This window comes from Macaca nemestrina, chromosome 8 (assembly GCF_043159975.1).
Source record: "Macaca nemestrina isolate mMacNem1 chromosome 8, mMacNem.hap1, whole genome shotgun sequence".
NCBI lineage: Eukaryota > Metazoa > Chordata > Mammalia > Primates > Cercopithecidae > Macaca > Macaca nemestrina.
The window spans coordinates 128057686-128085369 of record NC_092132.1 but is presented as its reverse complement, the minus strand read 5'-3'; the positions used below and the strand labels follow the sequence as shown (position 1 = coordinate 128085369).

The following is a 27684-nucleotide window of genomic DNA, read 5'->3' as shown; positions in this document are numbered from 1 at the left end:
TGACATGTAAAGGGAGGAAAATAATTAACTATATGAAAACTTAAATGACATTAAGGTGGTTCCAGTAGATACATCAAACCTGATTTTGTGAACACAAACTACACCTTCTTTTCAAATATGGAATAGTCACCAAAAGGAATCATAAGTTAGGCCCCAGAGAACACCTTAAAAAAAAAAAAATCCCAAACTAGAAATGGTACAAAAACCAAATCTGACCAGGGAAAAATTCTTAAATACCCAAATTAATAAAGAATGAAATAAGTATCAAAGATACAAGAAGCTAGGAAAGGATGAGGGTGACTGCAGTGAGTACAGGGTTTCACTGGGGGCGGTGGGGGGCAGTGTGACAAAAGTGTTCCAAAGTTAGACTGTGATGGTTATGTAACTCTGAATATATAAAAAACATTAAATCGAACTTTAAATGGATGAATTGTATAGTATGTGAATTATATTTCAATGGGGCTATTAAAAAACAAGAATTAGGAATAATACAACTAGGAAGCAGGAATTCAATTTAAGAGTCAATAAAATAAATGATTAGGTAATATAATCAAGAAAAAAACAGAGGACAAACAACATAAAATAAGAAATAAAGGTAACATCCTATAGAAATAATCTTCCTAAAAGCACCAGGCCCCAATGTTTCCATAGGGGATTACAACATCTCCTTAAAGAAAGTAATTTCAGGCCGGGCGCGGTGGCTCAAGCCTGTAATCCCAGCACTTTGGGAGGCCGAGATGGGCGGATCACGAGGTCAGGAGATCGAGAGACGATCCCGGCTAACACGGTGAAACCCCGTCTCTACTAAAAAATACAAAAAAATAGCCGGGCGAGGTGGCGGGCGCCTGTAGTCCCAGCTACTCGGGAGGCTGAGGCAGGAGAATGGCGTAAACCCTGGAGGCGGAGCTTGCAGTGAGCTGAGATCCGGCCACTGCACTCCAGCCTGGGTGACAGAGCAAGACTCCGTCTCAAAAAAATAAAAATAAAAATAAAAATAAAAATAAAAAAAAAAAAAAGAAAGTAATTTCAATGTCATCTACGTAAGACCAAAGAAAAGGAAACCTAACTATTTTCAGTAAAATGAGTATAGTAAGCTGGGCGAGGTGGCTCATGCCTGTAATCCCAGTAGTTTGGGAGGCTGAGGCAGGGGGATCCCGTAAGACCAGGAGTTCGGGACTTGCCTGAGCAACACAGGAAGACTCGGTCTCTACAAAAAATACAAAAAAATAGCTGGACGTGATGGCAGGCACCTGTAGTTCCACCAACTGGGAAAGCTGAGGTGGGACAATCACTTGAGCCTCGGAGGCTAAGGCTGCAGTGAGCCGTGATTGTACCACTGCACTCCAGCCTGGGTGATAGCGTGAGACCTTGTCTCAAAAAAATAAAAAAAATAAAATAAAATAAAATAGCATATGATTAATAAAAAACTTTTTTTTTGAAAGTTTAAAACCTTTTAAAAGGAGCACCTAAAAGGAAAATAGAACAAAGTGGGATCTCGTAGTCCTGACTGGGAAGACAATTCTATAAATATGTCAATAATCCCCTCAATATTTTTTTATTTGGCGTTAGAAACCTTTTATTGAGACAAGGTAAACAGTGGGCTGAAAATAATACAGGGTGAAGGAAGGTTGAGGAAACCAGTATGAAGTCATCTCAAATGATGAACTAAATACATTCCAAAAAGTGAGGTCTTAACCAAAAAGCTTTTAAATGGCATTCCAAAAAGAAAAAAAAGGGGGGGGTCATTTAAATCTCTTGAATTGACTAAAAGAGCTAAATTATGTACCCAAATTCTGTACAGCAGGGGCCTGTTTTCAGCAGGTAAGCCTACATACAAGTAAGAACCTCTTACTCTTGTTACAATTGTCCTGTTTTGTTTTGTTTTACAGGAATATATAACCCCCATCCCCACAGTGTTAGTCCATAAGGCCTCAGTGACTGCATAGAAATGTGGACCTACCTCTACTAGAGAACTATTTACACTGCACTATAAATACATATGTATGTGTTCACCCCCATAACTAAGCTGTCAAGCCTTGAGTGAAGGGGTAGTTACAACTCATTCATTTTGTATCTACAGGGACAACAGGCATTCAATACTTTTGCATGACTAATAGTGACACAAATTAGCATTCTTCTTGGAATGGAAAACTTTCTGGGAAGTTCATTCTTTTTCTCTTTTTCAAAAGTGCATCTCGCAGCGCCAACTATTTTTCTCGGAAGGAACGCTTATTGTTTGACCAGACATTCTGGCTATACAGCATCATCATAAAGTTCTTCTGTTTTTTCTTCTCTTTATTTTTTGAACTAGAAAATGGATTTTGGTTTTCTTCCTCACAAATCCTTTTCAGTCTGTCTTTCTAGACATTGCAGTTGCTATTCTTGTCTCTTTGTCAGACTTTGGCTTTGGCTTTTTATGAAGGCGTTCAACGTCCCGAAGAGAAAGTAATTCACCCCTGGGCTCTTCGTCACTGTCGAATTCAATATATTTCCTCTTCTGGGATTTCTCAGGGGCCAGCATCAAGTTCTTTTCTCATTTAGGCAATGCGGATTTTCTGGAAGTCTTCCTGACTTAAAACTCGACTGGTGCTGATGGCTGCTGCTTTGGCTTTCTGCTCTTCCATGGGCATGCTGTTCAGCTTCTTGGAAATTTCTTGCTGTTCTTCATCGGAAGAGTGTTGAACATCAACCCATTCCCCATCGGCATCCTCCTCCTCACTGAGACTGGTACTTCCCCATCCATCTTCATCATTTTCAGCATTCTCCTCTTTCTCAACTTCCAGAACTTCTGCTCCTGGAATGTAATCTTTAGCATCTAATTCTCCATATTACTGTACTCTTGCTTCTACAGAGGCTTCTGTAGGCTTACCCCAGAATTTCTTCTGCAGCATCTGAGGATTCAGTGTTCGGAAGAGCTGAATCAAAGTTCTACCAGACATCATTACATTCTTATTCTTGTGTGGTTTATACTGAGCCAGGCCAGGTCTTGGAGAAGCTCTTCAGTCATGGCCAGAGGACACTGAGCTGTTATCTCTTTTATAGCATTGATTCCTACTGTCATGGCTTCTCCAGAGTTCTTGTCAGTAACAAAATTGTTGGCCACAGTCATAAGCAATGATTGAATAATCGCTGGGTGTACTAGGTGATGAGATGCTTGTGCAGCAAACAAGGATCTTTGTTACTTCTCTTTGGTGGGCTGCAGAAACCTTTGCAAAAAGTGACAGAAATTGAAGAGGAAGAGCTCATGAATTCCCACCAATCTGGAGATGAGGTTCATGAGCATCATCTTCACTACCAACCTCTCCTTACAGCATTCAAGCTGCTTTAGTAGTTTTTCTGCAAAATCTTGGGGATCATGAATCAAGTGAATAGCTAAAAAGTTAAACACCTCTGGTTTTTTCTTCTTCTTTTGTTTCTTGAGCACTTTTATTGCCTTTTCCAATGTTTTCTTGTTTTGGGAACTTTTCTTCCCTATAGCATATTGTGCTAGCAGGTCTCTTGCTGTTGGTCCGTCATCCTCAGATTCGGAGTCACTGTCCTGTATTTCATCTTCATCTTTCCCAAGAAAGAATGTCATAGCAGCAACTAATATCTTGGTGACCTTAGAGAAACAGGCAGTTGTGATAACACTGACAGTTTTGGTATCATTCCAGATGTTCCTTCTGTAGTGTTCAGTCATAACATCTAAAGACATCTTGGCTGTGGTTGCATTGCTATCTCTTAACATGGTGTACATGAAATTTTGCAACACTACATCCACTTTATTCTTGTGTTTTGTGTTTGCATTCTTGATATCAGTCACGATATGTGTGTATAAAGTCTTTTGCAGAAGCTTATCATGGCAACATAGAAGTTCACAGAAGAGCTCTGGTAGGCTTGATGGATTGATGAGATTCTTATTTCTCAGCAAGATCAAAGCTTTGCAAAACGTCATTCGAAGATCTGGATCCAATACGGTATGATTACAGGACAGAAGATCTTTCACCACTTGAGGAAAATTACTTAGATACCCTGTGTAGCAGAGACTAATCTGTAACAAAGCACAGGCTCTTCTGAAGTTTCTTTCTCTCCTATTATTCAGATGCACATATCTAGGATGTTCTGTGCCATAAACATTACCAGTTCTGCTAGTTCTTTGCTGGGTTTATTTGGTTGCAATTTGAAAATCTCCACACTGGATGTGTAGTGATTATACTGCTGTAGAAACTCCTCGATGTAGGGCGGTGGGTCTCGCTTGATCAGATTCTGTAACTGCGGCAGGTTGCTGGGCAGCTTGTTGTTGTTTCTGCTGGACATTTTGGCTGCAGACTAGCTTCACAGCAAGCAGTTTTTTAAAAACTCAGATGGCCAGCAGCCGCCAATCCCTACCAGCTGAGGCTTGAACTCCTGCTTCCAGGTATGACTGGAAACAGCACTCAATCTATTAATAGAGTTCATTTCTGACCAAAATCTTAAAATAATTTGCAAAGGGATTTGACAAATCAATCCTTAGAAAAAACCTTTTAGCATGGAATTTTTCAAATATATTTAAAAATTAGAAGAATAATGCATTACATAGCTTCAATAATTGCCAATACATGGTCAATCTTGGACAAGTCCATTTTTAAGTTCATCTGAAGAGTAACTAGTCATTAACATCTGAAAAAGACAAACGAAGAGAAACTTTAATAGTTATCTAACAGAGGTATTGTAGATAGCCCTGAAACAGACTCTCAATTTTGTGGGCATTCAGAGAGTGACAAAGGTACAATTTCAAATCAGGGTAGAAAGGATGGCTTAAAATTAATATTATTGGGTCAATGGGCTACAAAATTGAGAATTGAATTTAAATCATTTACAGCATATGGAAAATAAATTTCGGATGGATTAGAGCTCTGAATGTAAATTTAAGCCTATAAGAAAATTAGAAAAAGTTATAAGGGAATTATAGATTAATTATTTTGGTGCGAAAGTCTCCCCAAGTCATGTAAGAATGATAAATCTGATTACATGAAAACCTTACGCTTCTACACAGTGAAAAAAAAATTAAAAGACAAGTCAGAGACTGAGAGAAACATATGTGACTCATAAATCAGACCAAGGAGACAGGGCGAAGACATGGAGACGTGAAGTAGGAGGTGTGCTCAGGAAAATAGTTAAATGTCATCCACGTACAGGATAAACGGCTTCCCACGTCATGTCCCAGAAATCGATTAGTCGATGGGATTTGGGTGATTGCTTTCTTCTGTTTTTCCTGAATTTTTCTCTTTTTTATTTCTTTCCCTTTCTTCTCTCTTTCTTTTTTACAATGATGGTGTGTTTGTAATCGACATTTTAAAAATTCTATAACAATTAAATTTGGGGGCGGCCTTCCCTTGTTTCCCGTATGGAGTGTTGATGTTTCAGCAGCTTTATTTGGAGTTTACAAGTGGAAGCACCTGGGTTTGGGGCTTCCTTTGTGTCCCCAAGACACCTATTGCAGGAGTGAGTCCTAAGCAGTAGAAAACAGATGCATGTGCAGGGCTGGATGAAGCACTATGGAGCCTGTGTGAGAGGAGGCACGGGCGCTAACACAGGAGCGCACTTCCTCATTCCGCTTCTTCTCATCCTCTCTCGCAGTGCCATTGGCATCACTCATCCCATCCGGTCATCCCAAGTCACACGCAAGAGTTCGTTCCCGGCGCGCGCGTCAGCTTGACTCGCGCGTCTCCACGTCCGGGACCCGCAAGGGAACGCCGCCGCCCCGTCCGGACGCTTGTTGTGTTGTCATCACGTGGCCTGGGCGGACCCTGACGTCAGTGGCAGGGGAGGGACAGCGCAGGCGCAGAAAAGGGGGCGGGGGACTCGGCTTGTTGTGTTGCTGCCTGAGAGCCTGAGACGGTCCTGCTGCTGCCGGAGCCCTGCCAGCTGTCCGACGATGTCGTCCCACCTAGTCGAGCCGCCGCCGCCCCTGCACAACAACAACAACAACTGCGAGGAAAGTGGCCAGTCTCTGCCGCAGCCGGCCGGCCTCAATAGTGAGTGAGGGGCCGAGGGCTTGGTGAAGGGGATGGGGGAGGAGGAGCCGCCCCGGCCGCCGCCACCGGCGCGGCGCGGGAGGCGGGAGGAGAAGGCAGCTCATTGGCCCAGGCCGGTGATGTCCGGGTGACTGACAGCTCCCGTCACCTGTCAGGAAGATGGGCGCCTGCCTTGCTCCGGGCCTCTCTGTTGCATCCTGGGGTCATGGGCCGGGGCCGTTTGGGTTCGCGGTCCGGGAGCGGCGCGGGTAGCGCGGATCCCCCTGGTGCTGGGGGTGGTCCCCAGCAGCGGAGCCGGGCGGGGCGGGGGCGGGCCTGGGGGGCGGGGAGGCCAGGTGGGCGGAGCGGGCCGCGGAGGGGACGTGGGCCGGAATGGGGACGTGCGGCGGGGACGCCGGGGGATGGACGCGCGGGAGCGGGGCGGGGCGGGCGGATGCCGCGGGACGTGTCTGGGATCAGGTGTGCGGGGCCCGCGGGCGGGCAGCGTCTGGCGGGCTCGGGAGCCCCCAGCGAGCATTCCTTTGTTGCCACATGTTTGTCAGGAAAATTCATTTGCTGGTCTAGGGGCTTCAGTCACGTGTGGGGTGAGAGGCTGTGCCTTGCTTCTCCTTTTTCCTTTTTTAATTTTTTTTTTATTAGCTTTCTCGAAGTTGCCCAAGTGATTTTTTTTAAGCGATGAGGTTGTGCGCCCAGTAAACCTGAGAGCAGCCTCCTGAACTACCCGGGACTGCACACTTCAGGGAGTCTGGGGCCATGCATTTAAAGAAACGGAATTAAAAACGCACTCGGGCAATTGAAAGTTAACGGGCAAGGCTGATGGACAACCCAGGCCAGGGTCTTTTCATAACATTCCACTGCCCAGACATCTTGTCCTCAGATTGTTCCTGGTCGTGAGAACCGGGAGTCTTCTTGGAAGGGTTCTTGCCTAACCTTTCTTTAATTCAACTCTTGGGAAAGAGATAATGGGGGTAGCGAGCATATGGCCAGATGAAGGCTTTTCAAAACCGCTTGGATGCTTAAAGGTCATGCAGTATCTTTCGTAAGAGGGAGATGCTTCCAGCGTGGCCTGAAGATTATTCTAGGGAAGAGAGTTTCAGCCCTCACCAGGTAGCAACAGAGTTTGGAGATTTTAAGACGGATGCTGCTGCTCCAGGTTTTTTGATGGGTTAATACCCAAAACCTTTAAGTGTCCTACATTCCAGAATGTAAGATGGTTATGTTATTTCCCACAGTAAATTAGGATGAATGTCTGAGTCATTAAACGTTACTCGTATCACATATTCCTATGCAATTTTAAGTTATTTGCCCATGTTTAGCATACTGTCTTAGGTTTGAGAATGGGAAAAACTTCAGAGCTAGCTAACTGCCTCCTGTTGTTTACCTGTAGAGAAACAGGTCTAGAGTTAAGAGCCTGGTCCAAGTTCACAACTGGCTGGGAGCAAAGCGGAGGTTGTCATGTTCAGCCTGTCTACTGCTGTTTTCAGGGCTTTTTTTTTTTTTTTTGAGATGGAGTCTCGCTCTGTCTACAACCTCCACCTCCCAGGTTCAAGCGATTCTTCTGCCTCGGCCTCCTGAGTAGCTGGGACTACAGATGCTTGCCACCCGCCCAGCTAATTTTTGTATTTTTAGTGGAGACGAAGTTTTGGCATGTAGTTGGGATTACAGGCGCCCGACACCAACCAAGACTAATTTTTGTATTTTCAGTAGTGAGGGGGTTGGTCTCTCACCATGTTGGCCAGGCTGGTCTCAAACTGCTGACCTCACGTGATTAGCCCGCCTGGGCCTCCCAAAGTGCTGGGATTACAGGCTTGAGCCATCGCACCCGGCCTCTTTTCAGGACTTCTTTTCAGTGGTCCAGAACCTCCTGCTGGTCTGTGTGTCTTATTTTGTCAGTGTGTTATTCTACCTAATTCACAAAGGTGGCCCACCTTTCTGTTTCTTTTTAGTATTCTGTTTCTTAATTGTGCAATTTTCTTATGAGTGAAGATACTTGGTAGGTGTACATGATTTCACTGAAATCTAAGGGATTTTCATCTTCCTTTGACCCTTTAACAACAACAACAATAAGGGCTGAGCCAGGCAGGGCGTGGTGGCTCATACCTGTCATCCCAGCACTTTGGGAGGCCGAAGCGGGTGGATCACTTGAGGTCAGGAATTCGAGACCAGCCTGGCCAACATGGTGAGAGACCAACCCCCTCTCTACTGAAAATACAAAAATTAGCTGGCCTGTCGGGCGCCTGTAATCCCAGCTACTCAGGAGGCTGAGGCAGGAGAATCGCTTGAATCCGGGAGGCAGAGGTTGCAGTGAGCTGAAATCGGGCCACTGCACTCCAGCCTGGGTGACAGAACGAGACTCTGTCTCAAAAAAAAAAAAAAAAGGGCTGAGCCATATGTCATTGTTTATCTTGGAGTCTGACAGACCTATGAGGAGTTTGATGTCTTTGGCCAGTCGGTTCCTGCTTGGTTGACATCAACTCTTACAGAGGTGGAAGTACTCAGCCTGCATGGGATATCAAAATGTTGCTTTGGGAAATCTAGATAGAAAATATTTTACGTGGGATAGGGTGAGCTTTCTGAAAAGCTTTTAGATAATGCCATATTTAATTACTCCCCTCTTTCCTCTTAACTCTGTTCGTTTTTTTAGCTCATTACACAACACTGCACTGAACAAAACAAGAAGCCTCATTGATTCCTTGAAGTGATTTTTGGGCATTGGGCAAAACAACTTATTCAGGCGCCTAGTACTATCCAAATTGGGATAAGTTGAAGGACTTTGTTGGGTAAAGTTGCACAACTGAAAAACAGGAGATGAAATGTACAGATTTTCTTGGGTTTGGGACTTTTTATCTTTGGTTCAGGGAACAAAGCAGAGTTTCAATGGCAAATTATTGAAATATTTGAATAATGAAGTATTTCTGTGATTTTTCTTTTTTTAACTTTACCGCTGTGGAGAGACTGTTCACTTTCATTAAAAATTACAGGGCAAATACCCAAACTCCTTCCAAGTCAAAAGGATGTTGTCCAGTTTGTTTTATTGTTAAGAAAACTATCAACTTCCTTAAGAATATTTGAATAAGAGTCAATTGGTCGAATAAGGAAAATCAAAGTAGTAGTATAAGTCGTAGTGTAATTCTTGTTATTGAGAAATACAGCCTTTTTTTCTTTTGAAATTTTTTCTTTCTTTTTTTTTTGTTTGTTTTTTTGAGACAGGGTCTTGCTCTGTCACCCAAACTAGAGTGCAGTGGTGCAGTCATAGCTCATGGCAGCTTCGACCTCCTGGGCTTAAGTGATCCTCCTGCCTCAGTCTCCTAAGTAGCTAGGAGTGCAGGTGCACGCCCCCACACCCAGCTAATTATTTTATTTCTTGTAGAGTTGGAGTTTCACCTCGTTGCCCAGGCTGGTCACTAGCTAACTTATTTTTTGTAGAGATGGAGTTTCACTTTGTTGCCCAAGCTGGTCACAAACCTTTTTTTTTTTTTTTTTTTAAATAGAAACGTCTTCAAGCACGATGTCCTTGCTTTCCGGTTTATGAAGAGTGCTGTTAAGACCTTCATGTATTGTCACTGCCTCATAATGTTTTGAATACCTATGTAATTTGTGTGTAAATACATACTTCTGCAAAAAGACCAACTTTTTTTTTTTTTTTTTTTTTAAGAAGAATGCCAGTGACTCTTGGCCTGGTCTGGATTCCTTTCAATAATGAATGAAAAGCTTTGAGGAAAGAATGTAAACATAATGAAATTTGAAAAGAGTTACATGTGGGCCTTTAAAAGTTAGGGGGAAAAATGAGGAGAAATACTCTTCATTCTCTCTTCCCCTTGTCCCAAAGCTCCTCTCCTCTTCTTCTTGAGAGAGGATTGAACTAGTGATTATAAAACTGTAAAGATTATGCAACATACAGCAATGAGTATAATCACAATTATTGGACCACCCTTCACGATCTATTATATTAGAGAATGGAGGAGCTTTCACAGAAGTTTCTCTGAATCTCTTAGTCATTCCCAAAAACCCAAACCAGAAAATACCTCATGTCATTGCATATTATGTACAAATTGGCCTAAGGAACGGCTCTTAGTTTGTAAAGTCTTTTAAATAATAGAGAAAGCTTTCCAGCTTTTAGTTTTCAAGCTTGATTATTAGGAAGAGAATTCACTCTGTGGTTGTTTTCTACTTTGTGTTGCTTGGACAGCACAAACCTCTTATCTAGCCTTGTTTCCTTTGCAAGTAAAAAGGGACTTTGTGAGGATTGGTAGAGTTAGAACACTAAGAAATTCTGAGGCTGTAAATCAGGAACGAATCAGGTGATGGGAAACGGATGTGTTTTTCATCTATTGAGGAAGACATATTTGTTTTTTTGTATGTTACTCAAAAGATTAATATGTAGCCTCTTAATTAATGCCTATGTACATAACTTTCTCTGCACCCACTATGTATTTCCATAGATGATATTTTTGAAAGAGAATTACTGAGTTAAAGGAAATCTACCCTTTTAAGGCTGTTAATACATATTGTCAAATTATTCTCTAGAATGTTCACTGAAGCCCTGATTGTAATAACAAAGTATTAGAAACAACCATCTGAGTAGTGGTTAACCATTGCCATTTAGATAATGGTTAAAGTATGGTATATCTTTATAAAAGATGAGATGCAATGCAGTTGTTCGAAAGAATGAATGTCAGTATATATTGAGAGGGAAGACATCTGAAAAACGACTTACAGAATATGTCAGTATGTGTGTATGGTACAGTTCTATTTCTTTATAAAAACAAAAGCAAAAACAGACCTATATTTCATTGGAAAAAACTCTGCAAGTCTCCATGTGAAACTGTGAAAAGTGGCTCTTTTGGGAGAAGGAATGGGAGGTTGGGAGAGATGTTAATTTTTAATTTCATGTACTGATCTTTACGTTTTCTAGCAACACATTTTTCCAGTAAGGAATGCTTTTTCTATGATACAGAATATAGTTATAGTAGCTAAAACTTTCTTAGGGACCTTTCTCATTGTTCTGGGTGCTTTATTCATTTAATCCTCCTAACAAAGTCTTCGAGGTAGATACAATTATTATCTCTGTTTTATAGATGAGAAAACTGAGGCACAAAGTGGTTAAGTACCCTGTGCGAGGGTAACAGCTGTAACTGAGAGTGGGAGCCTGGCTTCAGTCTCAGCCCCTGACCAAACTATACCAGTGTATGCCAAGTACAAATTGTCTGCCTTAAGTAGAAGTGCTTTCAGTTATGCTACAGGGTGTGGAGGCCACAGCATAGATCACTTTTACTAAGCTCTTCTAGGTATGTCTCTTTCAAGTTCCTAAAGTATATATTAGATTATGATTGCTTATGTGTTTTTAATGAAGAAAATAGGATCCAGACATTGATTTGAAAGTCCTTCAAAAAAGTAAACACCAGGCTGGGAGCAGTGGCTCATACCTGTAAGCCCAGCACTTTGGGAGGCTGAGGTGGGAGGATTGCTGAAACCCAGGAGTTTGAGACCAACCTGGGCAATGTAGGGAGACCCCGTCTCTACAAAATAAATAAATAAATAAGTCGGGCATGGTGGCATGTGCCCTGTAGTCCCAACTACTTGGGAGACTGAGGTGGGAGGATTGCTTGGGCCCAGGAATCAAGGCTGCAGTGAGCTGTGATTTTGCCACTGTACTCCAACCTGGGTGACAATGCAAGACTGTCTCAAAAGAAAGACAAAAGTAAGGAACAGAAAACCTGATACTGTTTGTTACACCCTTTTTTCTCTTTGATCAGCTACTTCAAGTGAACATTAATTGTATTTTAGGGAAGACTGGCTTCCACAGAAACCCATCTGGAACTCCTGGTTCCTTAGCTCTGCTTCTGTCAGAGCAGCTCTGGGTTTTGGTTTGTTACTATTGTACGCATTAGGCTTCTATACAAGAAGAACTGGTTCCATTGGTTTAAAAATAAGTTTGAAAATCCTAGAAACAGTGAGAGTCAGAAAAAAACTGTTTTTATATACATATTATCTCCCCCACCCCCTTTCTCTCCAGTTGAAATATTTTGTAGAGCTCTAAATTTAGGGATGCTTTTGGCATATTTCTTATACACTCCAGAGGCACTCTAGATAATTTATCTTCAATGTTAGATCTCTCTTAGCTTTGCTAGTTGTATTTGTTAATCCATTTTGAGTTATCTTTAGTCTACGTCCATTTTATGTGTGTGTAAAATGAGGCCATGGAGATGTACAGCTCTGTCGTTTGGCAGCAGAGTCCTAAGGAATTGGTGGTGATTATGGGATGGTGGTAGCCACTGGGGCTGCCTCAAACGGAAAGAAAAGGGTTCTAAGGACTTATAAATGTAAATTCTAGTGTATAACTGAGCATCTTCCATTTACCAGCACTTGATACTACTAAATCCTCACAGCACCCCGGTGTTGTTATTATCTCTGTTTACAGATGAGGAAGCTGAAGCTCAGGTCACAAAGGTAGACAGGAAGTGATGGGGTCAGATTCCCGGCTGCATCTGCCTTGGAGCTTTCCTTCTTGTGAGGGTGATGTTGAATTCACTCTGGAACTGGTGTAGCCATCGCCACATTTAGAGTGCATTTTAGAGTTTGAGCCAGTTTTGATGATTTTACTTCAACTTACTGACGGAACTCCCTGTTCATCCCTGGAACTCTCGAACACTTCTGCTGGGAGTTTAGAGGGATGACCACACCAAGCCGCTTGGTTACATTTTCTAAAACAAAATTTATTGTAAGGAATGGAAATTATGAACAAAGTATACGACTATCTCTTTTTACTGTGAAGTTAGTTTATTGGCTACTGTTAACAATTTATTTATTTATTTACTTACTATTCTTTTGTAGAGACAGGGTCTTACCTTGTTGCTCAGGCTAGTGTCAAACTCCTGGACTCAAGCAATCCTGGTCCCTCAGCCTTCCAAAGTGCTGGGATTACATGTGTGAGCCACTGTACCTGGCCTCAACTCTTACTAAAATTAAAGCACCTTAATATGTTTAGCAAACTCATTGGACCAATAAATATTTTTAAGACCTATGCAGAATTACCAGTGGTACATCCCCTTTTTCTGTGGCTCCACCCCTTCAACTTTGTGTCCAAGAAAACTTTTCATGTTTGCCTGTAGCTGATGTGCAGTTGTTTCTGCCCCCAAATCAACAGGGTTTAGTGAAAACCCTGGAAAGTAGAAACTTGTGGGAGAGAAGAGAAAAAAGACAAGTTCACAAGGTATGCTTAGTGTATAAAAAAGGAGAAAGACTAGAAAGCGAGAGATACAAAGGAAGTGAAGAAACTAATCAGTGAGATAGAGCTAAAGCTTTTTTCTGAATTTTTAGCATTATCACCTGATTTAGTTAACCAGCCGCATTAATTTTATGCTCCTGATTTGTGTACAAATTGAAATTTTTGCTATTGGATTTAGGTTCCCTCTCTAGGAGTTTCTCAGTTGTTTGCACTAAGTAGGATATAGTTGCTAACTTACTTAGATGACCTTTTATGAAATTTGTAAGTGATGTATATATTTCATTTCTGGAGCAGATACAGCTGAGTAGCTTAGGTAGACTATGAAGAAAGTGTGTGTGTATATATACACCAACTAAAATATGAAAGGTAAGTTGACTAAAAGTAGCAATTTTTTTTTTGAAAAGCAACCTCAGAGTTTTCAGTAAAGTGTTATCATAAATTAAACTTTACCCAGAGAGAATATTGACTGGAAAACACATTTTCTGAGTTGTTTTAGAGTTCGAGCTGCTTCTCAGTTGATGGCATGAGCTGTTTCAGGAACAGAACTATATAGATATTTAGACTTTTATTCTTACTTATTTTCTTCAGAATACTTTTGCCTTTGGTTTGAGGAGAGTCAGAATTCTTATCTGGATTCACCATGTTCACATCTGTGTGCACATGACAGATTTCAGTTCTGCTGTGGTTAACTTATCTGACTTGTCCAACAGGTTCCTGGGTGGAGCTCCCCATGAGCAACAGCAATGGCAATGATAATGGCAATGGGAAAAATGGGGGGCTGGAACACGTACCATCCTCATCCTCCATCCACAATGGAGACATGGAGAAGATTCTATTGGATGCACAACATGAATCAGGACAGAGTAGTTCAAGAGGCAGTTCTCACTGTGACAGGTGAGTGAGACGCATGTTTTGGTGGAATTCAGGAAACGAATGGGTTATAGGGCTCATTCTCTCTAGGAAAAATGTATTTGCCTAAATCTTCACTTAGCAAAATATGCCTTCTGATACATTGCAGTGTAATATATATTGCACAGATATATATTGTGTTTATATGAGACAGCTAATTAACAGGTGCTTCAGTGCCCACTGTTTTTCCCCAGATTGTCATTTTTCTTACCCAGATTATATTGTTTTTAGCAGTTTATCAGTTTAAAAATTCAGTGGCGTAAATGCTAATTTATAGAATTAATATAATTTTCCCCCATTTTCTTTTGTATCCCTGTTTTACAGATAACAGACTGCCTTGAATTAGTTACCTCTGTATATATCTGTCTTCCCTTCTAGATCTTGACGTTTCAAAGGGCAATAGCCATGTTTCATTTTTATTAGCTTCATAGTAATGATGCTGGCCCATAGTAGACACTCAGTAAATGTTTGACTCATGGGACCTGCAGGTCGTTGCACGTTATAGCAATATTTGCACAGTTGGAAGCACCAACCAAGGTCTGTGAAGATAGTTTTGAAGGCTCTTCTGCTTTCTCAGAGGATGTTTTGTTTCGGACCTCATTTTTCTGTGTTTGACCTGAAGAAACTAATTCCATGGATTAAGGACTGCTTATGGTGAAAGAGTAAGAATACAACGAGATATGTGTGTGGAATGAAACCAGGTCATTATTTTTTAGTAAAAACTTTTCTGTTTTTTTCCAAAAGGGCTAGATATTAAATGACATTTAAAAAATTCTTGTTTCAGTGACAGCTCCACTGTTAGCGTTATGGGTCACTGGATGACCTTCTGGGTGGTTGTTAACTGATGTTAACCATTTAGAAAATGCAAACGCACAGGAAGCAGATTAAGGAAATGTAAACAGTGACTATCTTTAGGAATGCAGTATGGATATTTTTCTTCTTAACATTTTTGTATTTTCTAAAAATTGTGTATATTGCACATATTATTACTTAACAGAAGAAGTGAAAAAAAGGAGAAATGAGTTAAATCATGTCCAGCTTCCTGAGTGGCTTATGATCCACTCATGTTGCCAAGGCAGCGGGGGGACTGGCTTGTTGGCTCTGTGGCACACTGTGCACCCCCGCCACCCCCGTGTCATCCCTTACTTGTCCCTGTGTTTCTTAGAGCCTGGGATGGCTCTTGTCATAAGCGGAACCAGAACAGATGGCTCTCTTCTGAACAGCTTGCCCTTGATTCTAGTAGCTACAGCATTAGTCTGCCTTTCCGAATGAAGATTTGTATTTATATTATGGAACTCGCTGATGGGTTTCTCAAGTTTTCTGCTTGTTATGGCCTGTCAACAAGGCTTTCACTCTAAGGTCAAGTGTGTGGGCCTTGATCATTGATACCACGGTGCCCATGAGCCTGTTGTTCACATGGTGCTGTCAATGAGCAGAGAAAAGTCACCTGCTTACCTGTCTGTTCATCTTATTACATGTGACTGAATATGCCTTCACCCTCCCATGATCATGTTTCAGTTTAGGTTGTGAGAAGGAGGCATGGCAAGTGCTTTTGAACACTTTCCTACCCCTCATCTTATGTATCTCCAGGCCCTAGATTAGTGATCATCTTTCAGAGAATGCCTAGAACCTGAGTGTGCAACAGTACTCTTCTGGGATATCCGACTAACACGCTTTACCATTAAGGAATGTCTTCAAAACTCACGTCATTTGAATTGCCATGCGTCTCTGTATTTGAAAAGTCACCGGGAAGTGTTTTTTGTAGGGGGAAAAGTTTTGGGGTTGTTGGGTATCAGTCCTAGAGCTGATTTATGTATATTTTCAACTTAAAAATTATTGCATAGAAATATTTGTGTCGCTGCAGGCATTGTTAGCTGGGAACCCCAGTGCGCTCTGCTTTGCCTTCCGTCCTGTCACAGGGGTTTTCACCTTGACGGCACACGAGATTCACCCAGGAGCTTTTAAAAATGCCAGCACACGGACTGCATCTCAAGAACTTCTCATTTTGGTTGACAGGGGCAGGGTAGAGACATCACAATATTTTAAAAGCTCCCTAGCCGATTCTAATATATGCCATGGGTGAAGCGCTAATGCATTCCAAATTGTTAGGAGGAAATAAACAGTTTAGAGAAGAGGTTGGTGCCAGTGTGAAGAAGCATATGGAAGCAGAGCGATGCTTCCATAGGATTCTTGACTTTGTCACCCTGACTGCCTTGACCTGGTCAAGGCTGTGTAAGGCTGACCCTTAACTGGATGTGTAGCTGTGAACCCAACAGTGTTATGAGCACAAAGATAGTAAACTGAGGCCACCAGGAGTGCCCAGTTCTGGTTGACTCCTGTGCTAGTTCAAGACAAAAATTTTCTAAATATATATGACGTTTGTTTGATACAGAACCAGCTTTTCTCTTTTCCTGTCCCCATTTAAGAATCTTCTATGTCAGTTATACCAGTCTAAAAGACTCCTAGGCCTCATCTGTCTGATAAATTTCTGACGATCTTATTTCTGAGTCAGTCTCACCAACATTTCTGTACATTAATTAACATTGTATACATACTCTTGATAACTTTTATAGTTAATATCTATTCCTTTCAGCAAGTTAAGCCTCAAATATTTTTTATTTCTATTTTAGATTTTGGGGGAGGGTTTGTGTATGTAGTGAAGGATCCCCAGTGACTTTCAGTTTTTACACAAGGAATCATTGATAAAGCTGAGAAATTAACTTAACACATTCTGTTCATCTCTTGCATCAAGTGCAGTTTGTGACCATGTTGTTTTTGTCTAAAAACTTATTTGTAAATTTTTACAGTTCTAAGAATGTATTTTGTGCAATTATAAAGGTTTTATATTAATTTATAAGCTTATATAATTCACTCTGAAATATCTCAAAGCAAATATTTCTGAAATAAGTAAAATAGTGGTTCTCAAAGTTTTCGGTCATTATATACCTTTACATTCCTAAAAATCATTAGGGACCCCGAAGGACTTGTTTGTGGGTTCATATATTTTGATATTTACTATATTAGAAATTAAAGCTGAGAAAATACATATTCAAAAATAATACATTTTAACATAAGTAACTTTTTTTAGTGAAAGTACCTATTTTCTATAAACCCTCCAAGTTAATAAGAATAGTGGCATTGTTTTACACGTTTACAAATCTCTAACACCCAGCTTAATACAAAACAGCTGGTTCTCATCCACGCTTGCATTCTAACTGTTGTACTATCACACATCACGTAGCCTTTGGAAAACTCCACTATACACATGGGAGAATGAGAATGAAAAAGGCAAATAAATCCTACTAGTATTAAGAAAGGAACTTTAACCTCAAAGACCGTCTGAAAGTATCTTTGAAAACTACCTTATGCACTTTGAGAACTACTGGTGAATTATTTAATGATGAGGGAACTTTGAGAAAAAGAACTCTGAACTAAAGTTCCTGAATTTGAAGATTTTTTTACCTTTAATGGACAAAAGAGTAAATATAAGAAAATGTGACAGTTTGTGTCTGTAGGTAGTATTTCCTTTGCAAATTTATCATTTTGAAGGAATTTATTACTACTGAAAAAGTACAGAACATTTTGGGAGTAAGAATGCTCAATTTCATTTAGCCATTTAATATCACATACATTTTTCTTGTATGGGGTTATGATATATTTTCTGATTTGCTTTTTCAAAGCCATACTGCTGTAACTTCTAATTTTCTAATTTCTAGTAGAGACTAAGTCATTTGACAAAGTGAGAATTAAAACTGATAGCTAAATTCCTTCTCTTCTAGCCCTTCACCACAAGAAGATGGGCAGATCATGTTTGATGTGGAAATGCACACAAGCAGGGACCATAGCTCTCAGGTGTGTGGGGGGGATTCTGATTTATAGTAAACAAGAAAGATGGAAATTCTGTAACTATATTTTGCTAAAATAAAGAACATGAAGACTTTTAGGAATAGTTTGAAGCTATTACTGAATTTCTGATTTTGGAATTTATTTAGGATGGTATAGTTCATGTTGCACTCCTTTACAATTAAGGATTTGGGGCCCTGTCTCTCTAAAAGAATTGGAAAATTATTGCCCATAATGAATCATGCCAATACTCCAGGCTAGTTTCTTGAGTTTGTAAGTAGAAAAAACTGAGATAGATGCTTTAAGACCACAGAAAAAATGAAGATGAAGAACTAGACGTGAAGACTTTTTTTTTTTTTTTTTTTGCATCTGAAATCAAAGCAGTGACTTTTGAGATAAATTTCAAGAGGTAGACATAAAATTTATCTAAATTATGCAGGATTCCTTGAAGATAAATATTGTTTACTAGGAGTTGACAATGTTGGAAACAGGGATATAGTATTAAAATCTTACAAATGTTTGTGTTATAAAACTTAAAATATGGTAAGTATGTAATTGTTGCTAATGATTTAGAATACTTATAGCCAGCCTTTATTGATATGTAAGATCACCTGAAAGTGTCGTTAGAGTACAAATTCTTGAGGATGGGAACCATTTTCTTTTTCTCCTGTATTTAGGGTGCTTGAAAAATATTGAATGAACCTTTGAATGAGTTGCAACTAAAACCTTGTTTTGTAGGGTTTTCAATATGCTGTGTCCTGAGCACTAGAAATATTTTGTGTATCTTAGACCCACCCAGTATTCTTTCTGTTTCCGAAGGCCACAGCGTTCCTCCATACTTTACTATGCTCTATTTTTGCTTTTCTCTGAAATGTTGAAAATCTGTGGATTCAGCAGAAATTTATTTTATGATGATGAGCTTTATACTGTAGAGAAGCTCATAATAGCAGGCTGTCATGTAGTAAGATGATCTGACTGGAGCATTTGAGTTGCTGGCTTATGTATGTCAGTTTGGCCACATGCAGTAAGTGATAGCTGATGTAGAAGAAAGCATACAAAGTCTCCATAGCAGAAAGCGTACCAAGGAATCCAAGAGAGAAATCAAATTCTTTGCTGTGGTCTTTCCTGAGGAGGATTTCTTCAATCTATATCACCTTTTATACAGAAAGCTTAAAGTTTAGATTAGCATTTCCCAAAATGTGTTTTCAAGAATGTTTGTTCAAAGGGAATTTCCATAAGATAGTCCTGAAGTCAAATAAATGGAAAGTAATGCAGCCCCAGGCTCCCCCACACTCTCACCCTAGTAGTCGCATGAGTAGTTCTGACCAGTTCCTGCAGTAAAGAAATGATTATAGTTTAAGCTGGACATGGTGGCACTCGCCCGAGTCTCAGCTACTTGGGAGGTGGAGGCGGGAGGATCCCTTGAGCCCCAGGAGTTTTGAGTCCAGCCTGGGCAACATAGCAAGACTCTGTCTCTTAAAAAAAAAAAAAAAAGAAATGAGTTTAATTAAACCAAATGTTTCCCAAGCTTATTTGACCTTAGACTTTCTTCCTCTTCTCTGCATACATTTTTCCCTTAAGAACTTAATAACTCCGTGGAGCACTTTGGTAAGTGCTTTCCTGGCTCACAGAGTTGCAGACGTGCAATTAGGCTTAACTGAATATTGAATTTACACGGAATTCTAGAGCCGAATGCATCTCTCCTGGAATTCCAAAGGAATTCTTGAAATTCAGGAAAGAAAATGTCAGATTTTTGGCCTTTGGTAGGTTTGCCAGTGTTGATCCCTTTGCAGGACCAAATCCCTAAGAGAGCATAGGCTGTCATCAAGAGGAGGTACTTTATGTTGACAATCAGATCGGTCAGTTTCAACCAAGGGAAGAGTTTAGAAAGACAGTAACTCCTATGAGAGATAATTTAACGGTTGAGTAAGACTTAATAAGGGAGCTGTCAGTAGGTATAGTTTAAACTTTCAAAAACCTTTTACATTGCCTTTTTTTTTAATGGAAGAAACAATAATTTAAAAATTAATTTATTTAGGATTTGGGAACATTGATTTTCTTCCTGAATAAGAAGAAAGTTGAGGGTTAAGAAACTTAAAAAAACAGATTAAGGACTGTTATTATACTTCATCTTATAGAATATTTTTATATGTGTTTATAAGGACTATATATCATTTTCAAGCTTTTCTAAGATGAGGAAGGAAAGTCACTAGCATTAACTAGATATGTTCTAGTTGCTCAATTTCTTTCTTTTTTTTTTTTTTTTTTTTTTTTGAGACAGTGTCTCAGGGTCTTGCTTTGTCACCCAGGCTGGAGTGCGGTGGTGCAGTTATAGCTCACCACAGACTCCGATTCCTGGCTCAAGCAATCTCTGTGCCTCAGCCTCCCTAGTAGCTGGGACTACAGGAACACACTGCCATACCTGGCTAATTTTTTATTTTGTTTGTATAGACAGAGTCTCGCTATATTGCCCAGGCCGGTTTCAAACTCCTGGCCTCAAATGATCCTCCCACGTCGGCCTCCCAAAGTGCTGGAATTACAGACATGAGTTACTACTCCCACCTCTCTTTTAATGTTCTCAATCCAGTGAAAGCAGTGATATTATCCCCATGGACAAATGGAAAAAGTGAGGCTTTGTACTAATTACTTATCTAAGATCACAAAGCAAGTCAGTGTTAGAGCCAGGATTCAAAGCAGGTCTCAGTCTGTGGCCCTTGTTCTTTCTACTGAACTAAGTAAATGAATTCGATTAACAGGAGAGCTCACAAAGCCACGAGAATGAACTGAAAAATGTCTGCTGAGTTATAGTGTGGGGAATTTCCGCCTAAGGCAGTGTGCACTTAGGAAAAAGACCATGAAACTGCTTTTGGGATGATCATCCTCAAGAGTCTCAGTTTTGTATCAGAAAACAGACCATAGATTGTTTTTTCACTTGATCTTAGCCAAAAGTCCGAGAAGCAATATAGATTATTTATTGAAGACATTTTTGCGTTGTGTTTCTGGGACCAAAAAATGCCAGCACAGTGTTGAGTGTTACTGAAAAATGATCCAAACGGAAAGTGTCCTCCTTTTTCTCTCTTGTGAAACTGTGATTTTTATCCGTACGTGAATCATGGTATACAGCTTAATATCCATATTTAGAGGACAGAGTGACCTTGAGGTGGACCAGAGAAGGAAAACATAAGTGATTAGAAAATAAAGAACTCCATGTGAGAGAACAGGCTAGAATGATCAGAATCTTCTTTGTTTTTGTTTCTTGTTTTTGAGACGGACCTCACTCTGTCACCCAGGCTGGAGTGCAGTGGCTTTGGCTCACTGCAGCCTCTGTTTCCAGGCAGTTCTACTGCCTTAGCCGCCCAAGAAGCTGGGATTACAGGTGTGCACCACAACGTCCAGCTAATTTTTGTATTCTTAGTGGAGATGGGGTTTTGCCCTGTTGTCCAGGCTCGTCTCAAACTCCTGGCCTCAAGTGATCCATCCGCCTCAGCCTCCCTAAGTGTTGGGATTACAGGCAGGAGCCACAGTGCCCGGCCAGAATCTTCTTTGAATAGATGTAGGTATAGAGAGAGGATTATTGATTTTAAGAGCACAAATCTTACATAATTAGATTAAGTACATTTTTACCATATTCTGGAATTCTAAGAATTGGAAGGCAGTTTAAAACCTGAAAGTGGCAAATTTAAGACTAATAAAAGGAAGCACAGAGCGGTAGTAAATGGGGAAAGCTTACCACTCTTAAAGTGTTAGAATAAGTTGAGAAACTTATCTGGAGTTCTTTTTTGTTTTGTTTTCTTTTTAAAACACTTGTCCAGAGATAACTTTGCTTCACTCAACTGAGAAAATTCCATCCTCTTGAAAACAAAAATTAGAGCGTAAAATCTTACTGCGTTTTCATTCTGTCAGGAATTATGAAATACTTTGTTAAATTTCATAATTTAAATCTTTGAGCAGGTTTAAAGAGAGACCTGTGAGGCCAAAGCAGGAAACTAAACAGAAACCACCTGCAGTATGTTGAGTGTAGTCAGATATTGTGTGCACAGCAACTGATCTGCAAGTAAATTGTAACCGTTTATTGTTTTTGATTTGGGATGATTTCAGTGTTACTCCAAAGAGCCAACTCATGATTCTGAGTAATTTCAATAGCCAATGGAAAGAGCTTAATCCTAAATGCTACATTGTGTCATTCAGCGGAATTTGCCAAGTTCAGCAGAACTAGATAAGAATGGTACTATCAAGAGCAGTAGACAACGCACAGGGGTTTGACTTTGCCCCGTCTGAAGCTCCTGTCCTGGGGTAGCTATTTCACAGAGAACTAGACCTGTCAAAAAAGAGTCATGTGAATATGTCAGACTCTGCATTTCTTAGCTACCTACTGAAAAGAATGACAGCTTTGGTCAAAGAGTGAATCCTAGTCAAACAAAATAAAATGTCAAAATGCTTCTTAGTTTTGAGGCCCTTGGGTTTGGGGACATTCCTTAAAACTGAATATGGCCGGGCGCAGTGGCTCACGCCTGTAATCCCAGCACTTTGGGAGGCCGAGGTGCGTGTATCACTTGAGGTCAGGAGTTCGAGACCAGCCTGGCCAACATGGTGAACCCCTATCTCTACAAACAATATAAAAATTTGCCAGGTGTGGTGCCAGGGACCTGTAATCCCAGCTACTCTGGAAGCTGAGGCAGGAGAATTGCTAGAACCCAGGAGGCGGAGGTTGCAGTGAGCCAAGCTCACGCCACTGCACTCCAGCCTGGGCGACAGAGCGAGACTCCGTCTCAAAAAGAAAACTGAATAAATAATACTGAATCAATAAAACTGAATAAATAAATATTTTTAGGACTTTTTCCCTCCTTTTGGGTCTATTAAAAGGGGAGCTATTGGAAATGTTAATTGTTCTTGGTCTGAAACTTTAGATTATCATTAGCAGTTTTTTAAAATCACATTTTTTATTTTATGTGATATGACAGATGTTAAATTCTGACTCAACTTATTATGAATTATTCCAAAAAACTTTTGACTAACATAGTTTCGAAACCTTGGAAAATGTTTGCGTAGCAATTTGTTCTAAAAATATAATCTCCTTCCGGAGCGTCAACCCTGGTGCTTAACAGTAGGACCTCTCTATACAGTGTTCTTGGGTTTGAATACTGGCCCTGCTATGTACTGATTGTGGAACTTTAGGCAAATTATTTAATCTATGTCTCAGTCTCTTCATCTGTAAAATGGGATTTTAATAATTCCTATTTTTATAGGGTTGTTTTTTGCAAGGTGAAAGTTAATGCATGTGGCTGGGTGCAGAGTGTCTCACACCTGTAATCCTAGTTCTTGGGGAGGCTGAGGCGGGGGAGATCCCTTGGGCCTGGGAGTTCAAGACCAGGCTGGGCAACGTAGTGAAACACTGTCTCTTTAAAAAATACAAAAATTAGCTGGGTGTGGTGGCACAGACCTATAGTCCCAGCTACTTGGGAGGCTAAGGTAGAATTAACTGAGCCCAGGAGTTCAAGGTTGCAGTAAGCTATGATTGCACTCTGGCCTGGGTGACACAGGAGACCCTGTCTCCAGGAAAAAAAAAAAAAGTTAATGCATGTAACATGCTTGGAATAATATTTGCCCCTTTAAGTGCTCAGTAAATACTATTATTTATTTCCTCTTCATATCTCTCACTTATTTTTGTTTTACTTCTCATCATTTTATTTTTAGCATATCCTTTTATTTCCTTTTATTTTTTTAATTATGAATTTTTTTTTGAGACAGAATCTCACCCTGTTGCCCAGGCTAGAGTGTAGTGGCTGGATCTCAGCTCACTGCAACCTCCACCTCCAAAACTCAAGTGATTCTTCTGCCTCAGCCTCCCAAGTAGCTGGGATTACAGGCACCCGCCACCATGCCCAGCTAATTTTTTTTTGTTTTGTATTTTTTTAGTAAAGACGGGGTTTTACCATGTTGGCCAGGCTGATCTCCAGCTTCTGACCTCAAGTGATTCACCCGCCTCAGCCTCCCAAAGTGCTGGGATTACAGGCACGAGCCACCACACCCGGCCTAATTACAAAAATTTTAAGTGCATACAAAAGAGAATAATATAATGGACCTCCTTACAAGTATCGCCCAGATTTAACTCTTATCAAGGTTTTTCGTACTTCAGTTAGCATTACATCCCAAAATACAGTCTTTTTCCAGTTCCTGTGCTGTGCTTAGATATCTCAACAGTAAAGCTTACTCAGGTTGTTCTGAAGATATTACATACTCTGATCTTAGATTATTTTTCAACATTTTTTAGAAAAACAGCTTGTTTCTTATCTAAAATTGCTGAGACGCAACCTTATGAGTTTGGTATATTTCCTGTCCAGACTTGTCTTTGTATTAGGAGGAATTGGTCTTCCTTTTTTTCTTAAAGTTTGAATTATTCTTTACAGTCAGAAGAAGAAGTTGTAGAAGGAGAGAAGGAAGTTGAGGCTTTGAAGAAAAGTGCGGACTGGGTGTCAGACTGGTCCAGTAGACCCGAAAACATTCCACCCAAGTGAGTTTTCACATGTTTCTTGTCAGTGGACACAGTTGATCTGTACCCACTTATAGGCAATGGTTGGTAATCCCCGCGATATTTTCAGCAAATGACATCTGCCTCTGAATTTCTTTCTCAGGGAGTTCCACTTCAGACACCCTAAACGTTCTGTGTCTTTAAGCATGAGGAAAAGTGGAGCCATGAAGAAAGGGGGTATTTTCTCCGCAGAATTTCTGAAGGTCTTCATTCCATCTCTCTTCCTTTCTCATGTTTTGGCTTTGGGACTAGGGTAAGTACTGGTCAACTCTTGAAGTTTTTTCCATTCATTTTATCCTATTTTATTTTCAGATTGAAGAAATGTATGTGAAAGCAGTTTTTACTGCTTTACTTTTAATGTTTCAGTGCAAATAAGGCTAACTTAAGAATGATTAAAGTGGGTACACAATTGTTCTACAAATAAGCATTTTTAATAATAGTAGAGGTTTTTTTTCTTACTTGAAAATAAGATGTTTGGCCTGGCGTGGTGGCTAATGCCTGTAATCCCAGCACTTTGGGAGGCCAAGGTGGGTAGATGACCTGAGGCCAGGAGTTCGAGGCCAGCCTGACCAACATGTTGAAACCCGGTTTCTACTAAAAATACAAAAATTAGCTGGCCGTGGTCATGCACATCTGTAGTCCCAGCTACTTGGGAGGCTGAGGCAGGATAGAATCGCTTGAACATGGGAGGCAGAAGTTGCAGTGAGCCGAGATCATGCCACTGCACTCCAGCCTGGTGGATAGAACAAGACTCCATCTCGAAAAAAAAAGAAAAGATGTTCATATTAATCCCCTAAATGATCATTTTTAACTGGACTCTTCTGTGGTTGATTTTTCTTTTTGGGTTTTGTTGTTTAATATTTAATCTTGAGTAATTTATGAAGTAAACTAATCTTTAACATGTATATTTTGTGGTCAATGCAAAGACTTTTTTTCATATGGGAAAATACATGATTACATTGAATGGTTTTTTTAAATGAAACTGGTAGGTTGATTGGTGCTCATTTTTTCCTTTTTTAACTTGGTAGTATTTTCATTTATTTTGCTAAAATCGACCTCATATTTACGTATGATTCATTAGTTTTTCAGCCACATCTTTTAAATAAATTGCTTTTTTTCCTTGATTTAAACAATTAAGGAATTACACTTCTGAAAGATTTTAGGAGTTAAACAGTAGCTGTTAATTTTTTTCAAGACATATGTTGTGCTGTAAGCATGCCCAATGGGTCGTTTTCATATAAGATATGCAGAAGGTGGGTCATCATTTTCTTCCCTTTAAGGAGCTCAGCATATTGGAGAGAGATTCTCAGTCACGAGCTCAGAAACTTGCATACAGCTTTCCACACGCCCCTCTTGTCTCTCTTGGGTGCTTGATCTGCTTTTGTGAGGGTGAGGACAGTAATCACAAACAGCAACCTAGAAGAGGTTTGTGCAGAAGGGCAGCGTGTGACCGTTGCATGGGGGTTGATGTGGGGCAGGTATAGGAGTTTAATACGTTGCTACCTATACAGCAGTTCATTGCCCTTAAGCGGTTGGTTTCTGTACCTTGCCGTCTCTCTTTCAGTCATCTTCAGATTGTTTGTCTTGGCTGTAAGTGTAACTATTGCTATAGATAAATGTAAAAAGAGGGTTTAAAAAGTTGGTTGCTTTAGTTGCACTGGAGGTGAAGCTTGTTACATATTTTCCTCAACTTCCCTTCTGCTTTTGCTGTTGAAGAGGCCAAATACTTGGTTGGCCTGAAAAAGTATTGTAAGGCCCCTAATCCTTAAGAGTTATTAGTAAGAGCTGTCTTTAAAGCACTGACAGCTTTTAAGGGTTTTTTTTGTTTTGTTTTTTGTTTTTGTCCTACATAGAGCACCAAAATAATTTCACATATTACTATATTTTTGTGTCAGTAGAACCTTCTGTCCACCAAAGAGGAACATATTGAAGGAGTTGGGCTGCTTTATTTACTCTGTGGAGGGATCTGTTCTCTCTGGCTTTACTTTGTCTAATCACTACCCCTTTGCTGTGGAGCCCCAATTTAAAGAGTAAACAGAATCATATAAAACCAGTTTGGCTGGGCTGGTGACTGGTTTTAAGAAAGTCAGCGATGATTTCATGGTGTTTGGGGAGCGGTGCCCACAAATTTTTAGAGCCTTTTACAAAGACTGAAGAGTTTTAAGTAGAGTTCAGACTATGGACAGGCTGGTATAGAACTGTTGAAACAGGTGAAACATGATACCTCTGCTTCCTTTCAGCATCTATATTGGAAAGCGACTGAGCACACCCTCTGCCAGCACCTACTGAGGGAAAGGAAAAGCCCCTGGAAATGCGTGTGACCTGTGAAGTGGTGTATTGTCACAGTAGCTTATTTGAACTTGAGACCATTGTAAGCATGACCCAACCTACCACCCTGTTTTTACATATCCAATTCCAGTAACTCTCAAATCCAGTATTTTATTCAAACTCTGTTGAGGCATTTTACTAACCTTATACCCTTTTTGGCCTGTAAGACATTTTAGAATTTCCTAACAGAGTTTACTGTTGTTTAGAAATTTGCAAGGGCTTCTTTTCCGCAAATGCCACCAGCAGATTATAATTTTGTCAACAAGGCTATTATCCCTAATTAGTACCACCAGAGTAGACCTGTATCATTCATGGTATAAATTTTACTCTTGCAACATAACTACCATCTCTCTCTTAAAACGAGATCAGGTTAGCAAATGATGTAAAAGAAGCTTATTGTCTAGTTGTTTTTTTCCCCCAAGACAAAGGCAAGCTTTCCTAAGTTTGAGTTGATAGTTATTAAAAAGAAAAAAAAAAAAAAAAGCAAGACATAAGAAAAAAATATCCTGGGCAATAAAAAAATTATTTTAAACCAGCTTTGGAGCCACTTTTTTGTCTAAGCCTCCTAATAGCGCCTTTTAATTTATAGGAGGCAAGCTGTATAATGATAGGTATGAAATAGGATAAGAACTGAAATACATCAGCAGATTTTCATACTAGTCTGTTGTAATGCTGTCTTTTCTATGGTGTAGAATCTTTCTTTCTGATAAGGAACGTCTCAGGCCTAGAAATATATGAAATTGCTTTTCGAGATTTTTGTGTGTGTGTTTGATATTTTTTATGTTAATTAGCTGCATGTGAATTTTTCATGACTTTAAATTTTTTATTTTTTATTCCTTTTTTTTTTTCTC

General features: G+C 40.1%; 1 protein-coding gene and 1 pseudogene across 2 annotated transcripts; one reads left to right on the top strand and one right to left on the bottom strand.

The window, feature by feature from the left end:
- Window positions 1-1539: 1539 nt before the first annotated feature.
- On the bottom strand, window positions 1540-5675 carry LOC105482030 (protein SDA1 homolog; annotated as a pseudogene).
- A 188-nt stretch (window positions 5676-5863) lies between these two features.
- LOC105482031 (BCL2 interacting protein 3 like) lies at window positions 5864-27316 on the top strand. 2 transcript variants are annotated; one of them, XM_011741891.3, is made up of 6 exons: window positions 5864-5996; window positions 13935-14118; window positions 17913-17985; window positions 24384-24487; window positions 24609-24758; window positions 26746-27316. In XM_011741891.3, the coding sequence occupies exons 1-6, from the start codon at window positions 5897-5899 to the stop codon at window positions 26792-26794; spliced, it is 660 nt and encodes a 219-aa protein (XP_011740193.1). In that variant the 5' UTR covers window positions 5864-5896; the 3' UTR covers window positions 26795-27316. The 2 variants fall into 2 exon arrangements, with proteins under 2 accessions (XP_011740193.1, XP_011740194.1); XM_011741892.3 differs by lacking the exon at window positions 5864-5996 and adding an exon at window positions 13104-13209.
- Window positions 27317-27684: the final 368 nt, after the last annotated feature.